At 47.4% G+C, this 21,806-nt stretch overlaps 1 protein-coding gene across 1 annotated transcript; it reads right to left on the reverse strand.

Moving 5' to 3' along the window:
* Positions 1 to 7,237: 7,237 nt before the first annotated feature.
* Positions 7,238 to 16,842, reverse strand: CLDN11 (claudin 11). The gene is made up of 3 exons (XM_009645761.2): positions 16,617 to 16,842; positions 13,676 to 13,840; positions 7,238 to 7,470 (listed from the first exon to the last, which is right to left on the reverse strand). Exons 1-3 carry the CDS (start codon positions 16,840 to 16,842, stop codon positions 7,238 to 7,240), a joined length of 624 nt encoding a protein of 207 aa, XP_009644056.1.
* Positions 16,843 to 21,806: the final 4,964 nt, after the last annotated feature.

Consider the following 21,806-nt stretch of genomic DNA (forward strand, 5'->3'; position numbering starts at 1 on the left):
TAGCTGAGCCAGAGGGACAGATGGGTGGGTAGGTAGGTGCAAAACGGAGATGGACAAACCTCTTTCAAGGGAGTAGCTCAGAGGTGGATCCAGGAATGTTGGTCCCATCAGACAGTGTTTCCATGGCCCGTTCTGGCGCAAAGGCACTTGGTGCACACAGCAGAGCTACCCCCGTGTCCATCCCCACACCCCGAATCCAAGCATCCCAAATACTGGGATTCAAAATTAGTCCATGTCTCAATCAAACCCTAAATCCCAACGTGGCCGAACATCCCAAATCTGCGGTTGGGACCCTGGTCCCATATCTGGTCACAGTGAGGGCTACGACCTGCTCTTGGCTCAACCCGCCTTGTGCGAATGGTCAATGAGGACCACGCGCCATTTCACTGAGCATCACTGGGTCTGAGGCCGGGTTCTGCTTTCACCACGTTGCGTCTTTTACAAAAATGACTACGTTGTAATTCCCTCACTGTGGGGGGGCACATTTCAGCACCCGCTCTGGCATCGGTGCTTCAGGGATGTGTCCATGCCCCACAAAACAGCAACGTCTGTGGGTCAGCCACATCTTAGCAGGGCTGGACCACACGTGGCAAGTGGGGAGGACTCAGCTGCTGAAATCTCCCTCCCTGCTGCCATCTCCACTTGTACCGTTTTCTCTGTTTCTGACCCTGGCTTGGTGGATGCTGTATGAAAAAACACTGAAACGCTGCTCGTTCTGTAAGTGTCCGTATTTCAATGTGAAACCAGAGCGAGCTGGTGGCTGGCAGGGCAGAGGTGGTCAGCAGGGGGACGTTTCTCATAGTTAAGCCCTCCGAAAGGGCCAGAGCATGGCCATGGCCCCCAGCAGTGCCATCAGGTTCCCGGCCACCAGCGTCCCCGCAGCACTGGTGGCAGCGGTGGGGCTTGGTCGCAGCCACCGTCCGCCCCGGCTCTGACAGCCGCTGCATTGCTGAGCCAACGATCAGCAGCAGGTCCAGCTCTGGAGCCCATCACCAACATGTTTAGTTTAAAACACTGCGACAGAGAAAGATCTTTTTGAATAAATAATAACCAAGGAAGCAGCCCCTCAGACGGCGACACCCATCCTCCTCCCGGCTGCCCAAGGCTGCGGCCAGATCCGACCCCAGGGCTCCCCTGGAGCAGCCCAGACCAACCCCCAGTACCAAGGGCTGCTGCTGGTGTCCCAGGGGAAAATTTAACATTGACGAGGGCATGAGGCAGGATTTTCAATGCATGAAGTAGAGAACCACTAACACTTTGCTGCCTTGGATGAGGCTCAGCCCCCCCGAAACACCGTGCAGAGCCTGCCTGGCTCCCTTTGTGGGCAAGGGGGCTGCCGGGTGCAGAGGGTGCCTGGACCCACGCCCACCCCCATCGCTCCTGGGGCTCAGGGGCTCAGTGGAGAGGCTCCGGCCATGGCTGCAAAAGTTTCCTCCCTGCAGCTCCTGTCTCAAACAGCCACAAACGCCGGTCCTTTTCCCAGTGGAGAAGAACATCTGATTCTGCAGATTTTAACCTGGAGCACCCCGGGCAAGCCAAGGGAAGTTTGGCCTCCCCGAGGGCTTCAGGATGGGAACAAGGATTTGGCAAAAGGACCCGTAAGCTTTGCTCCGGCATCCCCTCCTGCTGCCCGCCCCTACCATGCTTCTACAAGCAGGAATCCCGAGCGCATCCCACCGAAAAGCCATTTGCAATGCGCGCACCGCTGATGGGCCAGCTCGGGAAACCTTTCTGGAGGTGCCGAGGGCCTCTCGCAAAGGTCACCTCTTACTGGCGCTTGGCTGCTCTCGTCCTCGATGCCTTAGAAGTACCCAAGAGAGACGGCACCTCGCAGGTCTGGCTTTACATTTTCAGGGAGAAAGATCGATGCTATTTTCCTACCAGCTCTTGTACTATACCACATCCGAGGCAGCCGTCTTCGTCCTGTTTCTGCATGGTATTTAGGCATCTGCCGAGCCACAAACTCATGCCCAAGTACCCTGTCGAACCGAAGCCTGTTATTCCTTTTGCAGCCTTAATCTCTTGCTACAGAGCAGTTACCAGTACCAGTGTCTGTCGTCATGTCCGCCCTAGTTATGCCAAATAATTTGACGAGGGCTCGATCCCTTGCTCTTTGGCGTCTGTAGGAACCTCTTCATTGGACCCATGCGTTGAGTGAAGCCCTTTGGCTGCTCTTGCTTCTGTTCACTCATCCTCCTTCCCCTCCCCGGGGAAGCGCCGGGGCAGGACGGCTGCGCCACGTCCCCAGGACCACCAGGAAACAGCATCTGATGCCACGGCTGCCATCAACCCCTGCCGTGGCAGGGGATGGGAGCCGTACCCTCCTCCTGAGCCCGCCACGTCCCACCTAATGTTGGAGTGCAGGGAAAAGGCAGCCGAGCCACAGGCTGGGGCTGGGCTGGATCCCCCCAGCCTGCTCTGAGCAGCAGTGCTGGGGGGACACAGGGGTTCAGCCCCCGTTTGGGAGCTTGGGCACTTTCCCTCATAGCGGGAGTTGGGGTCTTCAGTGGGCACAAGCAAAGGCCAAAATATTCAGGCGTGTCCATCGCTTCTGGGCACTGCCGGCCCTCCAGGGGTGATTTTGGATGCTGGGAGGAGGTGCAAGTGCTTGTTTTGCTGTAACCCCCAAATCCAGCCTTTCCTCCTGGGTGCCCTCGGGGAGGTCCTCACACCCCTGACCCATCTGGAGGACACAGGCAGAGCGGTACCACCCTGCTCCCACCACCGGGCACGCACCCCAGGGGGGCCCAATGCATGATACAGATGGAGCATAAATACCTCAAACCTCCCAGACTGACTCTGCGAGATCTCAGTCCCTCCACAAATTCACTCCACACCGTTACGACCGCTCGGTTACAAGGCCCAGCACGCCGGCATCCTCCGCACGGCAGAGAAATCACGCCCCGAACGACGTGGGATGTTGTAAATCCAGCTTGTAAATTATCTTCACTTCGTTCTGTTTGGTCTTTCTGACGTATACCTTGCTTTTTTTTTTTTCAGATGGTACTTTCTGGTGTAACAATTCTCTGCAGTTCTGGTATGAAATTGGTGTGTTCGTTAAAAAAAGTTTGTTCTATCAATTTTTAATTTTTTTTGGTGGTTTCCAAATGCCCATTGGTGCACTGTACAATGGGATCTTGTAGTGTGTCATGAGAAAGAAAAAAAAATATGCAGATATGTTATGGAGTGATTTTTATTTTCAAATGATTGTGTTGTTGACAACTATACATATAATATATATATCATTATCAAGATACTAAGAAAAAAATCTAAATTTACCAAAATCTGTATATTTTAATAAATGCATAAAGCTTTATTGTGTGCCTTTACATTTCAAAATCAGACAGGAACTAAGGGATTTTTAAAGAAAGCCAGAGACAAATGTGTCTTAGTATCGGTTTCCGTAGTAATGTAAATCTTTCAAATGAAAGACTAAAGCAAAAAAATTTAAAAAAAAAAATCCCATATAAATTTTGTCAAGCCAATATCAGTACCTGAAGGTCTGATATTTTTTCAGTGTTAAACTGGAGCTAGAGATGAACAAATCTTAAGCGCTTCAAAATTTCCTTTGTAGAAGATCCATTTCAATGGGCTGACTTTGGTATTTACTTGCATTGTTGTGGAAAAAAAAAATGGTTATTGGTTTACACAATAAAAAATAGAAAGAAAAAAACCCTAAAGCCACTGACCACAGGTTGACTCTTGCAGTGGGAAGCCCTGGGGAGCGCCGACGTCTTCCCATCTGCTCGGGGTGCTGCAGGCACCCACCTTTCCCCGGGTAAGGGGGGTGTCATGGCACCATCCCTCCCCATACGGGCACCGGGGTGGCGGGGAGGCAGGCATCGCTTGCGGGGCATGGCCACCTTGCGCCTTCGGGGTGCTTGGGGCCACCAGCGACCCCCCATGGGCTCCCTGCTGTTATTCCAGGACCTGGGGAATGGGGAGGCTGCCAGGCCGCTCCCCATGATGGGGAGCTGTAACTGGTCCTGGTGGGGCTGAGAAGGACCCCGCTGGGGCATTGGGGACCACCACCTTCACGCCAGGGTAAGCACCAAAGCTCGTGCCCACCTCTCCACAGCTGATATTAGGCATGGTGTGGAGCGTTTTTTCTGTTCAGGAGAATTATATGTGACTCTATTTTGAGGCTTCGGGTCAGCAAACGAGCACCAAAAGCCTTCAAGAACCAACAGCGCCGTGGCCAACCCAGCCCAGGGGAACCCCACGGGGGATCGGGGCGTTTTGGGAGGACACAAAGCAGGTATTTCAGCTTTGATCCTTTAAAGACTAGAAAAGTTTTATGTTCTTTGTGCTTCCTCCAAACACTTCCCTTCTGCGGTGCCAGCACTAATATCCCGTTCCATTCTTGGCCCTGTCTCCTCACACCCCACGGTTGCAGATGTCTCTTTTCCCCAGGCTTGCTCTGGGGTTGTTTTCTTTCTTTGGATTTTTCTTCTCTTCCCTTAAACAAAGCTTCTTCCTTCCTCTGAGCAGCTTGCTCAGAACCTTTTAAGGGCTGGATTTGGGATCAACCACCAGTAACTTGTGACTGTGGGCAGGGTGAGCAGAGCCCCAGCGCCAGCCCCTTGCCGAGGGTCCCCAGCCCCACGTGCTTGAAGATGCCCAGATGCAGCCCAAGGGTGTGGGCAGTAAAAAACCCGTAAGTGCTGCCTGGCAGGGCTCATTCCTCATCGGGTCATGCACCGCTGGCCGGGCCCCTCCAGCAGCACCAAGACCTTGCCAAACCCCCCCCCACCTCAAGCACCTCAACAGTTTTTTTTTTCCTCCCGGTTTGCTCCAGGGCCATTTGCAGGGCAAGGTTCCAGCAGCTTTCTGCTCCGAGGTCTCCCACGCCACCGTCAGCCCCGGGGTTAACCGGCAGAGCCGCCGCTCAGCCGCAGCACACAATCCACAATCCCCGGGGCAGCCTGCACAAGCTGGCACGTCTGTGCGCCGCCCCTTCGCCCGTGGCACCCGCGCATCAATGGCAGCACTTATAGCGTCTCCCCAGCGCGTACAACGACTGCCTGTGCCCTGCCCGTGATGTAATGGGCACAAGTGTCCTGCCGCCGGCCCCGCGCCGCTGCCCACCTCGGGTGCCTTGTATAGGATGGCAGCCACGCAAAGCCTGCACAAGAGATGCCTTCAAGACTGCTCAGTCTTAAAGGCAGATGCTGGGGTTTGCATGTGGGAGCTGGAGGGTGATGCACGGGCACCGGCCCCTCCTGGAGCCTCCTTATTCACCCCTTTTAAATGAGGGCTCGGCTCCCCACACGGAGGAGGCAAGGTGTGGGTGCTGCAGCATCCTTGCCCATGGCTGTGTCACCCATAGAATCATAGAATCACAGAATCACTTTGGTTGGAAAAGACCTTTAAGATCATTGAGTCCAACCTTTAAACTAACCCTGCCATCCCACCACTAAACCATGTCCCTAAGGATTCTCCAGCTGAAGCAGACCAAGATGAAGGGACAGTCCCTAACCCACCAGGGCTTGACCAGCTGCCTTGTTTTCAAATTCCTCCCCATCGTCTCAAACAATTTGGTTGACCCTCTCCTCTGCTTGCTCAATCCCCTCTCCCCCTACACGCGACACCACCTGGGCTCTCCCCCTCGTCCACACTTGAACAGCATCTATTCCTCTTTTCCTGCTCCTGAAGCCTGGCTTGCACAAATTATTTGAACTGAGTTAACATCTCCAGGAACAGATGGGATTTTGTATCAACGTAATTAAATTGCTACAGCCTCTGGTAAGGACAGAGTCAGATCTTGATCTTACATGGTTTTAATCAGGGCGATGACCCCAGATCAGACTCTTGCTTTAGTTGAGAGCACTTCCAGCAACGTGATGCCTCAACCTCAGCACGCCCAAGGAGTGCTGGGGGGTATCTCCACCACCTCAGCCAGTTTCTAAGCCTCCCCGATACGAAGGGTACCATGAGTCGGTACCACCAGCGCGAGCTGCTATTGGGAACATTGAAAAAACAAATGGATAAGACAGCGGTCAGTACCATGCAGGAAGATTATTTGTATTTTAAATACCGCCCCCAAAACCAAAAGGCTCTCTTAACTCCACAGCAGAGCAGAATTTCTCATCCTAGAATCATAGAATTGGTTGGAAAAGACTTTTAAGATCATCAAGTCCAACTGTTAGATCATCAAGTCCAACCATTCCAATCCTGAACTGCTACAAAAAAAAAAAAAACCAAACCCAAACCAAAAATCTTCAAAATCATTGGGAAAGCCCTGTCACAGAAACACATAGGAAGGAAGGAAAAAAAGTGGCCAGTGGTTGCAGGTACTCTGTTATTTATTGTACAGTATTTCACTGAAAGTACAAAGGCATCATCAGTATTCACCAGAATTGTATTGCAACAGGTACATTATACTGCGTGTTAAAAAGTGCTACTTTAATGATGCAAGATGGAACACAAATTTAGAGGAAGAAAGCAAGGAGTTTAAAAAAAAAATGTAAAAATACATTTTTAGTAATTGATCTGTACAAAGGACAAAAAAAAGAAACCAAACCAGAGTGCGGGGATTAGAGCCCCCAAAGTCATTTAAAATGATATAAAAAGGCACTGTTATCTACCGTCTAATTAGGACCTTTGGGTTCTGTTTCCTTCATACTGATGACTGGGGGGGTGGGGGAAATACTGTTACTAAAACGACTGAACTCATACAAAAGTATTTACAGAGAAAGGCAGAAAAAATTCCCCTACTCTCGTTCCCAAAGAGAAACATTTGCCCGGTTGGGGAGCACAGCCTTCCTCCCTACCCTCCCACCCAAACCGTGCCAAAGCAGTGACCTTGAACGGGGGAAAGCAAACAGCGACGAAGCCGCCAGAGTCCTTCTAACAACAGGAAAGTGTCTCTCTCGTTTCTCTTTTATTGCTTTAAACTCTCCTATAACCAGGGGAGCTATAAAATAAAATAAAACCCCTAAAACCCACATGACAACCCCAAACCTTCCGAGTCATCCTGGCTGCAAGAAGGTGGGGCAGGTGGGCAGGACAAAACAGGGGGGGGGACCAAGAGGTGAGGCTGGCTGGAGTTTTCTTTCCAGAGAAGGGGGGGAACAGATGGGGACAATAACGCTTCAAACTACCCGACATTTGTGCTGCTTTTCTAAATCTTCCCCCGGGAGCCTGACAGCAGTGCGTGTCAGTAGAAGCAAACCCAGGGCACACAAACCCACCAGCCAAAGCATCCGACGGCAGCCGTGGGACGTCCCCAGGACGCTTACACGTGCGCGCTCTTTGCATGGGTGGGGGAGCTGGATCCCGAGGCGTAGTAGAAACGGTTTTCACCAAACGTCTGGGCATCTCCCGAGCAGCAGACGATGACGCAGCCGCCGAAGAGGCAGAGGGCAGAGCCGATCCAGCCCGTGTACAGGGAGTAGCCGAAGCTCATGATGGTGGTCTCACGATGGGCGCACACGGGAAACCAGATCGTCGCGACCACGCCGCACATGGCTGGGGAGAGACGGAAAGGAAAGGTAACTCCAGCGTGCGACCCCACCATGGGGACACAAAGCGCACCAAAGGGGAGGGAAGGCTCTGCAGGACAGGGGGGCACAGAGGGAACCCATCCCTCCTCCCTTGCAGTCCCATGGTGGGGCCCAGGAGCATCAGCATCCCGGTCCAAGAGATCTCCGCGCAGGAGGCAGCACGGAGAGAGATCAAGAGAGAACAGCCATCTCTCTCGGGCACCAACAAACAAAAAGAAAAAACAACTGCTGCTTGACACAACCTGACATATTTATTACAAGAAAAACAGATTTGCTCCCTAGAAATATCTTTAAGGGGGAAGAACGGAAGTCATCCCTGAAATCGATGCTCTGGAGAGCTGCAGAATTAGGAGTAGATTGGCTGTGAAGCAAGAGCACAAAAGCCGTACGCATCGGTGAGACAGTAAAATCGGTGGCCCAGAGTCCAGTGGTTTAAATCACTATTTCTGCCCGAAATCACGTGCTACGTCCTCAGCCCACGTCAACCAACATCTCTGCAGTTGCTCTACTGAATGGCTCCATAAACATTAATGAAATATCCCAGCACTTAGCGAGACAGAGAAGGGTTTATAAAACACGAGGAGAAAATGGGCAGGGGCAAAATAAGCAGCAGTACAGCATCGTTGGGGTCTTTTTTTAAGGAGAAGGAAATGTCTCACAACTCTGGAAAGCAGATTCCATTTCCCTATGGAAAATTTCTCTAAATCAAGTGATGGGGACAAGCCCAGCAACGCTCTCCAGAACCTTACTGAAAAGAGTAGAAATGGGACCTCATCTGAAGGGAAAACTATTTTATTTTACCTACAGCGGGTCAAAAAAAAAGACTGACGACTTCAAATTTTCCTTGAAATTCCACATTTTTTTTTTTCCATAAGAAGCAGGAAGGCTGCCACGACGGTGCTGTGAGGACTGTGGGGCAGGTGACACGCGAAGCAGATACCCTCAGGACAGTAAAGGGGCTTCAAATTCGGCATTTTGCAGGCAGCCAGGCTAGAGACCACAGATTTCAGCATGCAGCACACACGTGGTTTGCTCCAAGCACACACGCATGGCTTGCTCCAAGCAGGGAGCAAACACGGGCCCTATGTTCTCCTTGTGCTCCACAAGGTCACACCCGCTACCCTCACGAAGGGTCCTACACCTCCGTCCCGCAAGGCCCCCACGTGCACCCCGGCCAACGGGAGTTGGTGGTGTTAATCACCTCACAGGAGCAGGTCCTAAAACAATACCTCGTTATGGCCCGTACATCTGAGAAGAATTAGTCTGTCAATATTTACTTGCCTCTGGGACAAGCTGTGCAGGACTCCATCCTTGCGGCTATCAGAGAATCAGAGCAAAACAATAACAGGACCGTGGCAGCGTTACAGATTTCCACCGACCGCGTTAAAAGGTATCTGAAGGCAGTGTCAAAAAGTTAAGGTTGCAAGAGGGGAAAAAAGAAAAGAAAAAAAGGGGGGTGAGATTAAAAATAAAATTGTTTAGTTAAAATGGAGAACAAACCATAGCTCCTGGGCAGTCCAGCAGAAAACCCATCCCCAATAGCTGCAGTTATTGTGAGAGAAAATATTTTCTTATGGAAAAGAGAAGAACATTTGAAGGATGTTAATAAAGCCAGTAATAATTTTGGGCCTCCTCAAAGCAAGGACCCTGGGGCTTTGGAAGGAATTTTTGGAGATGGCAGGGAGGGGAGAACAGCATTTCTCCTCCATGTGGATCAGTCCCGCAAACAGCTCATGAGCCTCGAATGCTTTAAAACAAAAATGTATCAGTTGGGAATCCACAAAGCATTCTAATGGCCTTCGGAATAAAAGCGTCTTTGTTGTCCGAAACAACACAATCATCTTTTCTTTTTCTGTCAGCAGTAACTATATATATATATATATGTGTGTGTCCATAGACTATAAGAGCCTTATCTATCCGGACCCTCCCCCACAATGCAGGACCAAAGAAAACACTTGCACTGGGGCGAGAAGAGCTCTCGGGGACGCTAACACAATGGCATCTCTTGTGCAAGTGGCTCAACTACGTGTAAAACCACCTTATTTTAAAGCTGACAATGCTAGAAAGCTATGAAACACAAGACAAGGGCTTTGCAGGGGTTGGTTTGGCCTCTCTGTCTTCAGAGGCTACCAGCTGCCGTCAGTCACCAGTGACCCTGTTGCTCGGCAAGAGGAACGCCCTGGAACAGGACTGGATTTCATCGCTCCGCATAGATTAGATTGGGTCGTAAATCCTCCAAGAAGACGTGAAAAGGACGGTCTGCAATTGCAGTATTTCTTGGTGAACTCAAACTTCTGGTCCGGCTGTATCACAGAGAAAGGCTGGAAAAAAGTTGATTTGCCAAGAAACCCAAAGGGGTTGGAAAAGGCGTTTTAGGGCAAGTTTCAAAATAGCTGCCTACAAGGATGAACTCTTTGAATAGAAATTACTGCCCCTTTTCTTTTGTGCTGATGCTGAGACACTCTTTGCCTCTCCCTAAACGCGAATGTCTTCAGAGAGTAGAGCTGCAGTAGTCAATATGGTTTAGCAGAACAGTAAAAGAAAGTCTGCAAACAGAAGGAGTATTTTCCACTAGACCAACAACGTTAGCTGGCACAACAGGCAGCTTTTGGGGCACACACAACCTGGACAGCTTGCCTGCTCTTCGCAGCCAGGGTAGGCAGTCCTGTAAAAGCCACTGCCTCTACCTGCAGAAGTCACCTCAGTAACGGGTGGTACGGTTGTCTTTGCTCCAGCAGCTCACTGTGAACCCACAGGGACACATCCCAGGCTCCCAGCATTTCCAAGTCCTTTTTGACTATGAACTTGCAGTGGCTTAGTCCGTTGAGATGAAACTTAATATTCTACATTACAGGCGTATTTTTAATCAGACGGGAGTACACGTAGCGAAGAAGCACAGAAGGTGCTTGGGGAGGTGGGGGAGATAGAGCAGGATTACTCAAACTCAAGGGACAGTGAGTCCCTGCCAAATTCCTTAACAGTAAGTTAAAGGCTTTCTGCAGAAGAAAGAATACTTCTCTTTCAAAGTTGAATTTAATCATTCTGAGTTGCTGACTCAAAGTCACCCGATTTCTCTTTCAAAGCATTTGGTTGAAATAATAAATACCCATGATCATTTTTTTTTATGTTCAAGGCAATCTTTTTATCTTGATATCTATGGTGCAGAAGTAAATCTCATGCAGTGTCCAGAGAAACTTATTAATATCCCTTACTTAGTACACAATAGCCAATACGGTCATTTTGCAGTAGTAATTGCCAATAACAAACATATTTTTCATCTGTGTTTTCCAGTCTCTCGAGTCCCTCACCTCCATTAGGAAAATGCCCGCTTGGTTGCCAGCACGGGGTCCCCCGGATTAGTATCAACAACACAGGATGGGCCAGGGTTTTTCCATCAACGCTAACGTATGAAATGTTTTCACACTGGCTCAGAGCAAACCTCTGCTGATGGTTGTTTTCAGCAATAAATCAATTCTCCCGGACAGATAGGATCAAGCAAAGACATAAATACATCAGCAGGCAGGATAGGAGGGTGTGCACACAGGTTGCACTCTGCAGCCTGCTATTATCAGCAGACAGAAAAAATCAATGGAATATCTGAGCCCACTGGTTTCCTGGCAAGTTTTCAACTTTTCTTTGTTTTTTTTTTTTGTTTTTTTTTTTTTCCCCCCACACTGTTTCAACCCCTGTTTTCCTTTTTAATACATTTCAGTGACAAACTGCCATCCCCTTCCCCGAGCAACAAGTGAAGCTTGCCGTGGGGCCAGCTCCCCTGGTCAAGTCTCTCTACTTCTCCACTTCTGCTTCACCAGTGAGCGTTTTGGGGGTTGTTTCCTTTTAACCAGAGCTCTGGGAGTTGATCTCCACTTAGAGGAAAAGGCTGGAACCCATGCGGCTGTGGAAAACCACAAACAAGAGTTCAGTGCCCAGAGGATAAGTAAGAACAGTCCAGGGCATATTACTTCTAGAGTATAATTAATTTTAAGTCAGTATTATGACTTTTGAGGCCTGATTCATGCTTATTAAATGCTCCGGAATGGTAACACCTCATTTTGCAAATAACAGATCATTAATCAGGTTAAATAATATCAAAGCCCCAAGCTCTATACATTATTCTTCTTCCAAACGGACTGTCTTGCTGATCAGCCTGGAAAAAATTGGGGGTTGTAAAAACAAATGTGGGTTGGTTTGTTTTTAAAAAAACAAACAACCCAAACCCAAAAAAAACCCCTTAATAGCAAGAGGAGCTTATTTATTCCTCATTTGTGATCTGACAAAAAGAGCATTATTGTAATTGTGACTAAAACATTGTGACCAGGCTGCTGCTCCCAGCCCAGAGCATTCAGGACAGCGGTGACATGAGCAAACGGCTTCACCTGCAGATGCTTCCAAACTCACAAGGGTAAAAATCAACAAGAAGCCCAAATCCAACCCAAAGAGCATTTGTCTGCCAGTGTCTGTGTAAATACACATTTCCTTTCCTCACAGGACCTACTCAGTGGGAAAACCATGTTCCAAGGCAGGGAGGAGCCTGGCTTATGGAGCACCGCAGCCCCTCTCCTCCATCCTCCCGCACCTATTCTCCTCCCTGGTGCTACGCCACAGCAAGGCCAGGACAGGAGAGAGGCACGCTAGACCCCAAACCCCTGGTGCAACGCTGCCAGACACAGGATTTCACGTGTTCTCATGCAGCGTTACCCAATGCTGCCACTGCAATTTGTTTGCCACATGTGCTGGTCCTGTAATTCTGTTGCCTGTCGGCAAAGCAGATTTAAGGCAATACTCTTGTCTCTACATCTGCAGCCATGAGAACGGGGCCGACCTACAGCACAGTTCTCCAAAAATTTGCTGGTTTTTGCCATGAAGTGCAGCTCCGCTAGGCCTCCCCCATCCTGGGCAGGGGAAATTTGGCAGAGCAGACTCCTCCAGCACTAATATTTTATTCACAGGCAGAAAAAAACCCCCACTTTTTCTTTCACTTTGCCAAGCCCAAATACGAGACTCCAGGTTTTGGGACAGGAATGAAGGTCACATTCCAACAGCAATCTAACGTGGCCGTTCAGGATTGGGATGTCTTAAACAGGCCCTATAAAGCCGATTTGAGGACGCCCAGCTGTGACAATGTGCCCTTAAACCACACAGGCATTGAAAGGGCCCCTTGGTCTCAGTCTCTTAGATTTCGGACGTACCGACTTGCACTGTCTGCTTCTCCCCAAGGCACTGGAGGAGAGACTGCTTGGAAGGAAGGAGCGTCCGGAGGACGGCCCCTCTGAGCGTCCAGCTATATCCAATGCCCACTTGAATAAATAAAAAAAAGAAGAAGAAGAAGAAAGACGACGGGCATGATGTCAGCGCGGGCTGCCAGCGACCAGCAGAGCCACACAAAGAGGCCACTTTCCCTTACCCCTCCTCCTCTGCCACACAGACGGGTAAAAACAAGGCACCGCAGCCTGTTGCTGAGATGACGAGGCTTCAAGAACATGCAGGTGTTGCATTGGGGACAATGAGCTCCACAGTCTGCGCTGCTCAAAACAATCCCCTCCGCAGGCACTGAGGACGGGAAGAAATTCCCAGGGGAACTTAGAGGCCAAGGGCAAGGCTGGTCAGAGGGGGTTGGGAGGCACAGGGGACACGCCATCCCTCCGCCCAGGCCCATGCCACCTCCTTGCTCCCTCCCCTGCTGTCCCTGCAGGACCAGCCCCCCTCAGCCATGGGCTCCCCTTCCCACACACCTCAGCTTACTTTGACCCGGCTGCATCTGCGATGCCCAGGGAAAATTCAGAGGCTATCCGTTCCCTGCAAGCAGCTTGGGAGTTCAGACCCTTTTCCAAACATAGCATCACTTCCACAGTGAACCAGAAAAACCAGTGCCCACAGGCGGTGGCTTTGCCCGAGGACTCCACAAGACAATGCACAGTAGGGTCTCACAGCCCTCTGCCCTCCCCTCTTCTCTCTGCTTCGCTCCCTGCCTCCCGTCTTTGTCCTCCCACTCCTGCTCGTGCCTTTTGTTCGCCCCACAGACTGCAACGATGCTGGAGAGCTTCAGGGTCAGCCCAGCCTGGACAACCATGCTTTCAGGTGAACGTGCTCAACCTACTTGCAACCACACCGTCCTGGAGCAGAAGGCGACCTCCAGCTCTGCACACGCATGGGGCCAGCAGGTACCTTACCCAAGAGGATGATGAGGATCCCTCCCAGCTGGGACCGCCGGTACTTGGCAGCTCCAGGCTCATGGCCCATCCGGATGCAGGGCAAGACCGTTATCAGCAAGAAGATAGCGGGAAGACCCAGGACGGAGGCGGCAATCATCAGTGCTCGACATGCTTGGACATACCCTGTTGGCAAGGCAAAGAAAGACAATTTGGTTATTTGGCACAAGAGAAAACGAACTTTGGACAAAGGTTCCTGTTTGATTAGCTCCCAAGACTTGCATGGAGCATGGGAGACAGGTTCAATCCTTTCTGTAAACAATTAAATCTTCAGCAGGCCTAAGACAGCGAGGCTGCAGCACAGTGGGTAGTGCATGGGATGTGCAAGCTCAACATTTTCCAATGAACAAAATGCAGTGCCTGGAAAACACAAGCTCTTCCTAGCAAGACACTGAGAAATCATGGAGCTGGGAAATCTGGGAAGGGGAAGTAAGAGAAACAGCTAGGAAGGAATTCTCCTGTACCTTCACAAAGACAGCCTTGGTTAAATAGTAAGAATTTAAAGTCTTAAAGAACAGTTTGCTGTGAGCAGAGGAGGTCCATAGTTGTCCAGAGGGCTGAACAGTTGAAGGGCCACTACTGAAACATGCAGGGCCATGAGATGCTGCCCCGAGGAGCTGAGGGCTGCTGACCTGGGAGGAGGAGGAAGAAGAGGAGGAGGGATGCTCACCAACCACAGCCATGTCCCGGTGCTGTGCCGCAGGAGTCCAGCCTGCTACGCGGGGTTTCAGAGGAGACCCACGGCTCGAGCTGACCGCTGGCACAGCTTTTCCTTAGGGAGAAGAAATGGCTGCACCTTCCAGAGTTGCTTGAGTTCCCGTAACCAAGGGCCACATTATTCCTCTGGGTCCCTATGGAGACCACGGGATCCCCTGGCATTTCATCAGTTACCACCCCTGCAGCAGCAGCCTAACATAGGGCAGCGAGGAACAAGAGGGGACGGGGACTGTGGGCCTGCTGGGCAGGGAGGTGCTGTTTCTACCAGTCTGTGAGGGATTTGGTGTAATACGGCATCAATCCTTTTGTATTTAGATATTTTAAATGTAGATATAATTTATTTTAGATATAATGCATATATGTAATTTATATATAAAATATAAAAATTATATATAAAGTAAATAAAATCAAGTTATTACTTGCATGCAAAAAAAGAATCAGTGTCAGATTTGCTCCAGACTGGTGAGCCTCTACCAGCCCTTGGGAGAGCCTCAGCGGAGTGAGTGTCCTGTCTCTCTTTCCCCTCTTCTCAACAAAATAACTCTGCCGCATGCAGAGGAGGAGTTCCATGATGCCGCAGAGAACATCAGCAAACAGGGGCCTCAGGCAAGTCCCGCTGACATACAGGTAAGACACCAGGAATGAGGATTTTACTGTTCCTGGAAATGCAGGTTCTGTGTATACTGAATATTTGCTTGATTTTTTTCAAGAGGAAACTTAACAAAAAAGGGTACCTGAGGAGTTCAGGGCAAAAACCAAGACCCTAAACAAAGGAGCTGGCAGTGCCCAGTGTGGTTTCTGTGCAATCGATCCCGATTAAATGAGAACACAAACGCATTCATTTCAAAGACTTGACTTAGGCAATGAAAGACTCTAAATACATTTCAGCTATCAGGCGCACCAGGATAAATTTCTCTCCCACAGAAAGCTGTGGGCATCAAATGGGTTACAGGCAGAAGCACCTTGTTTTGTGATTTGTTTCTGCTGGAGAGAAGCATTGATTTCTGTTGCCAAAAGACCCATTTATCTATTTATTAAATTTCATTCAATAACATTTCTTCGGGGCAAGCCTTTTCTCTGTCTTCTGTGCCAGATCATATTGAACAATGGCAGCAATAAGGAATGTAAACCTATTAAAATAAAAGTATACACACACAGAGAAAAGGGAGAATGGGAGCTGGTCTGAGATTCAATATTGCTGAGCACTATGTGATACAGACACGGCTCTGTAACAGAGAGAAATCCGGGAATGATTTTTCTAACCTCTTATGGAATTATTTTCACAACAGTTTAAACAAATAAATATGGAAATATGAAAGAAAACTACAAGGAATGGTTATTTCTACCCTGTCAGGTTTGGAAGAGGCATCTCTGAAATGCTAGAGGAGGTGCAATCTAAAACATAGCAGAATGAAGAAGCACTACGGATGTAACGGTGATCGAAGCAGGTAAGATCAGTAACTAAACTTAACAGGGACAAGACCACACAAGGCTTTGGCAGGTTTAATTAGCTCAAAAGATGTGTTATTAATACCAATGCAAAGCCTTGCGTAACTTTTGCTTTACAGTAAACTAGAGGAAAGTTAGTATATAATTAGAAAATATCAAGGCAAGTTAAACGTAGTTACATCTGTTTGCCATGTAAAAGTTCTGTCTTGCCTTAGAACATGTGGGAAGCGCAAGGCCATCAAGACTAATGACAAGCTTGCAAAAGATTAAAAGCCACAGCAGCATTAATAATAGATGCTGAGATTCACTATACTCAAAATCATTTTAAGGAATAGAACCCTAACATTTGTAATAGTTCGTCATCATCTCAAAGCAAAACGCAAAATACTCTGTCACACCTCAATATACGAATATATGTTTTGCAATGCAATCACGATACGAGATGTGAAAGGAGCAGCGAGCGTTTACTAAGAGCAATGATTAAGCACTAACTGAACTTTAACAGCCACAGATAACACATGATATCTAGGTGAGATTAAAACCAGGTATAACTTAATGAGAATCACGTTAAGAACTATCACATGCATTCTTTAGTGCATTTAATGGACAACCTCCCACGCTGGCGAAGTTGGAGGAGCTTCGCCATCAATTCCTCCGGCAGCAGGACCTGCGCTGCTCAGAGCCAGGCTTCGCTCCTCACCTCTGGGCGGGAAGGGGGAGGACGGGGCACGCGTACCTGGCAGTATGAGGATGTCCACGAGGGGCTTGCAGTGATAGAGACCCGTCGCCATCACACAATCTGCCCACAGCCCCTTGGATCCCAGCTCATCCATTTTCCTGCAGGTGGTAATGGTGTAGCCGCAAGTCACCACCCAGTCATTGGTGGCCGTTGCCACAACCACCCCGATCCATCCTATAAAACTGCAGACAAATCCGGCCAGGTGCAGGCAGGTGGCCACCATGTCGATCCCTTGGTGGGGCGAGCTGGAGAGGAGAGTGCCCACAGGGGTTCAGCAAAGCCGGCCAGTAAGCTCCCGGCTGCAGATCCCAGCTGCTGGGACCTACTGCGAGCTGGGAGCAGGAGGGACAGGGGTTTGGTAGGATGAGGTCCCTGATCAGGCACTGCTGCCGGCACTCGGCTGCCTCTGCCCAGCTCCCTCCCTGGGAGGGGTTAGAGCTGCCTCCAGCCCCATAACGCATGGGAGGAGCGAGCGGGGAGCCCCAACTTCTGCCAGTTCATCAAGAGAGTCGGAGGGGAAGGAGGGTGTGGAGGGGAGGAGATGCAGACTTACACCCACCCTGTGCTCGAAAAACAAACCGGACTGCTTTATTCAAATGCAAACAGCCTGACTACTCACAACTGAGCATCAAGGGAGAAAAATTAAGGCAGTGTTTTCAAGCCAAAGAGAAACGATCACACTGGTACCTCCACATGGAAAGGCAGGGCAAGAAACGCAGTGGACAGAGTTACTCAGGAGGTGGAATCATTCATCTCACCAAAGCCATCAGCACGGCTGCAGGAAAAGGACAAAATCAGTCTTGGGTCTTTTCCTGCAAAAACATGAGAGACCCATCACTGCATTCTCTGCTCGTGCCTGGGTTTTCAGAAGTATTAACTAACACTCATGAAGTCTTAAATATCTGTTTAATGGCACCTTTTTTCCACCTTTGAATGCTAAAATTAAAGGGAGCAGCTTTTTACTCAGACTCATCACAGGCGTAAATTTTAGTCGGCTCGATAGAACAAGGAACAGCCTGCTTCAAAATGTCAAAAGAAGAAAAACTTCACAGCCCATTCTGCATCAGGAGGACTAGGCGGGCAGGCTATTTTCCTAATTTTACTTTGTATTTTCACAAACATGTATGCTATCGGGCGCCAACACATCCCTAATGAAATTTCATCATCGTGCGCATCGTGCGTCCTCCAGCGCTTCCAAATTTGCAAAGGGAAGGTTTGGATCTATGCAGATAAAACATGCCTGGAGAGACCACTAGCGGAGAGCTGTCTGCATTGCACAGGGCAAGGGAGAAACTGGGCAAGAAAATGGCAGAACAAGGGATTTGATTCATTCCTAGAGCATGATTCATTCTTAGCGAGAAAGAAATATTGGAAGCTACGCTCCAAGATTAACGTGCTGGGAATGAAATATATCCTGATCTTCATCCAACAGTACTTTTTCCCATTCTTTAGCAAATGAAGTGAAAAACACAAACAAGCCCATCCTAAGCTTCATTTGTCCCATGTTCCTTAGATTCAAAATTCAAGGACATGAGGCCATGGTTTTGTTTTGTCAAAGCTTCATCCAAACACTGGAGTTACTACATAAATAGTTGAAAATTATCTTTGAAGAGGGGCTTTTATAATAAATAGAAATTTAATACCTGTTTTCACATTTGTTTTATATTGTTGGTTACTCCTTGGGTTTTTTCTATACCTGGTTTATGGTTTTTTTGTGAAGCCAAGCTTCCATTGCCTTCCCCAGTGCGATTCCACCTTTCTACGTAGCTTATTCTTCTACTGCACCCACTTTGGGTGGAGCATGCTGTTACATCCAACCACCACTTTCGTGTTGTCTACAGTTCAATTCTAGATGGATTTAATCTTTCCCCAAACAATATTCCTGTGTATTTGTTATTCAGGAAATAAACTCATCATCTCTCGAGTGAAACTAGTGTTGTTCCACTTCTCGGACCACGCGATTGCGTTGGACAGATCACACATCACCTCCCGAATTTGGAAGGAGACGAGCTGACAAATGAACGTGTACCTGCCTCTCCCCTTTGCTGACTCGGTTTGCATTTATTCAGCCTAGCATTTCAGCCATCTAACTTCTAATCATTCTGTAAATTAAACATTTGATCTGTTTGTATCAAGCATAAATGCGCACAGCTTAATACTGGTTTTTGATTCATACCAGGGATACTTAACCACTTTGGGATGACTGATCCCAACCTCTGTCTAACAATACCGGCACCACACAGTCCTTTGGAGTTTAAAAACCATGCATATTCTCTAAATCACGCCAATACTTAGGCATCTAATATACTTCAAAGTATTTTCTTCAAAATACCAGAAAATTTTGCAACATCTTGGCATCGCGCTTCATCCCAAGGCTGCAGCATTTTACATGGCGATAGTGCAGGCACATCCTAATGCACAAACCCCAACTTTTTTTACATGCTGCAGGGTACGAATTCGCAGGCTGTGGACCCATTCTCCTGTAATTCCATCTCCTACAGTTTCGAGACCAACTCCTTAACCACAAAAGCTTCTTACTCTGCCACGTCTTCCTCAGCAAATGCTTCACATTTCAAAGAGTCCGCAGCAGCTCAACTGACAAGAAGTAAATTTTTATGCTTCAGTTGCCAGCGTTGTTCAAGAGCACTGGATCTGGCGCCCATAGGGCACAGCTGAATTATTTCATTGATGTCGATAGGGACAAGAAACATTTACTATTTTGTCACTGTTGTAAATAACACTACCAATGTTTACGCAAATATACGTTGGTATGCTACAAGTGAAGGATGATTCAGTAGATCAATAAAACAAGAGACAACGAAGAATGACTCACAGCGATATGCTAAATAGAATCATAAACTGATACACTTAGGGCTATATTCTTAAAATTCACCATTTTTGAAGCAAGTGCTACACGCGTATTTTATTTCAGCGTGAACACCTTAAAAATCAACCTTTTTACCCTGTCACTCAAGCATTTTTTCCTTGATCAGCATTGTTTTCTCTGACAAATGACACGGGTTGCAGTTAGTCATACTTACACAAGCCATCAACACCCTATGACATTTTCTCAAATGACTCACCTTGAACTTTTTTCTTCGCAGGGTTTTCAGCCCGATAGCGTCTCCCTCGCTTGGAAATACAGCAGTGTAAAAACACAACATGGGATGCAGAAATCAGCAGGGTTAACTCTTGAAGCTAGTTGTTCATTTTCTTCCATACTAAAAGCTGAGGTCATCAAAATATTACATCTTCATCCTGGCTAACACCGCTCATTTTCCCCTTCACCTGTAAAATACAGGCGAGTACATGGTAGCATTAAGGGTTTGCAATAATCTGAAACAATCAGGATTTCCTATATGCACGTCCAGTACCTTAAAACATGGACAAGATATCCAAGCATGTGTATGGGACTGCGCTTGTCTGTCAAAAACCAGTGTGTGTGTGTATATATATATATAAAAAATACCCCAAACCCACAGTATGAATAAAATCACCTAGAAAATCTCCAAAATATTATTTGTAGTACAAGTTATATTTTTTTACCACGATCTAGATTTTTTTTAAGTAACCAACAGACTATAGTTGTTAGTGGGGGGAGCTCAACCTAAACAGGAGATCCACTCACACATAGCTTACAGGAACAGCTCCCTCTTTTCTTCTTGCCTCCTTCCTCTCTCTTCCATTCTGAATTTTCTGCTACTTAAGCTCCCTGATAGCAGACAAAAATGTTAAGCAACATAATCACATGACTTACAGAAACTAAGAACTCCTGAGAGCCACTGAAGGGTGTATTTACCATCAGCAAATAAAGTATAATTCTCATTTCTGATTTTAACTTTTTATAAATCTCAGCATTTTACACAGTGACACGCGATTTTTATCTTGTTCATTACTAAGCTATCAAGGAGAGGTGTGAACAACTCAAACGTGGCTCCTGTAGTCAACCAGCAACAAAAGCTGTGTGCCAGAGAACACATCAAATGCGCGAGTGGTTGTATTTTACACATCTAAACATCAACTTTATGTCAAGATACGCAGAAATCTTGGTGTCAGTAGTACCTTCGCAGAGCAGTAAGAGGTTTAGATAACTGACTCGTGGTGAGGGAGCGATATTGATCTTGTAGGTTTTGCTAAAAATGCCCATTAGAAAACCGGGGACTTGCAAATCAAGTTTCAGTGTAATCAGGGTTTAATTTACTGTAATCAAAGCCAGGGAGACCCTGTCCTCCTCAGAAGAGTCAGAAAAGCACCCTGGCTAAACACCTTTCAAAAAGTCAAGTTTAGAAGTCAGCGTTCAAAAATACCCCGAAGACAAGTGCTCTGACGTTACAGTTCTTTATTTGTTTTTGGATCCACAATCTATACAGGTATTTACATGGCATGAAAATGGATAACAGCACAAAATACAATTGAGGTATAAGCTAAGAGCACAGTATGTCATGTTTCAATAAATATAATTCAAAAATTTGTAAACTAAGTGACCAGATAGATGCATCTTGTTTACTAAAACCATATAAAATATCTGTTAAATCTCACGTGAGGTAGAGGACAGTTTTGTGTCATGTAATGCAATCACCGCAACTCTAACAGTAAGACTGTACATCATTGGCAAAGTATTAAAAATTGTTGAACGCGCTGATCATTTTTTCACAGGCTTTTACTATGGTTTTGGAATAGTCATTCAACCTGTTGCCTCGAGCTAATGCAGACTGTTGGTTTGCAGCTACTTTCTGTAATTTATTAAGGTAATTATACTGGCATGTCAACATCAATAAATACTTTCGAGAGTGAGTATGGAAACACAAAACCAGATTTCATCAATCACAGAAAGCAACATAATAGCAACAAAATATTTTAGACCAACTTTTTATTATTTCCTAGAATTAAATACAGTACAACTGTGCTTTCCTTTAAGTGAGGTATCTATATTTGAAGGAAAAAAAATGCAATTGATATTGTTACATTTATTCAAATTTCAAATAGCAAAATTTTATACCGTTTGTTTGCTGTGCTTGATGAAGTGCTTAAAACTCATTTTTCAAGCATTTTCCAACTCAACCACTAACCCTGAAAAAACCCCAATTTTCTAAGTAATGGAGACACAGTACAAAGTTGTCGTGCAATTTGCAAGCAATAACTGCTTTCACAAAAGCTAAAAAAATTTAGCTTGTCTTTTGATTTGAT

The sequence above is a fragment of the Egretta garzetta genome, unplaced genomic scaffold (genome assembly GCF_000687185.1).
Source record: "Egretta garzetta isolate BGI_Z169 unplaced genomic scaffold, ASM68718v1 scaffold638, whole genome shotgun sequence".
NCBI classification, from domain to species: domain Eukaryota; kingdom Metazoa; phylum Chordata; class Aves; order Pelecaniformes; family Ardeidae; genus Egretta; species Egretta garzetta.

Coding starts and splice junctions, on each gene's coding strand:
- CLDN11 (XM_009645761.2), bottom strand. CDS start 16,842: ATGGTGGCCACCTGCCTGCACCTGGCCGGATTTGTCTGCAGTTTTATA. Junction 13,841..16,616: donor GGACATCCTCATACTGCCAG/GTACGCGTGCCC, acceptor CCTTGCCAACAG/GGTATGTCCAAGCATGTCGA. Junction 7,471..13,675: donor GATCCTCATCATCCTCTTGG/GTAAGGTACCTG, acceptor GTCTCTCCCCAG/CCATGTGCGGCGTGGTCGCG.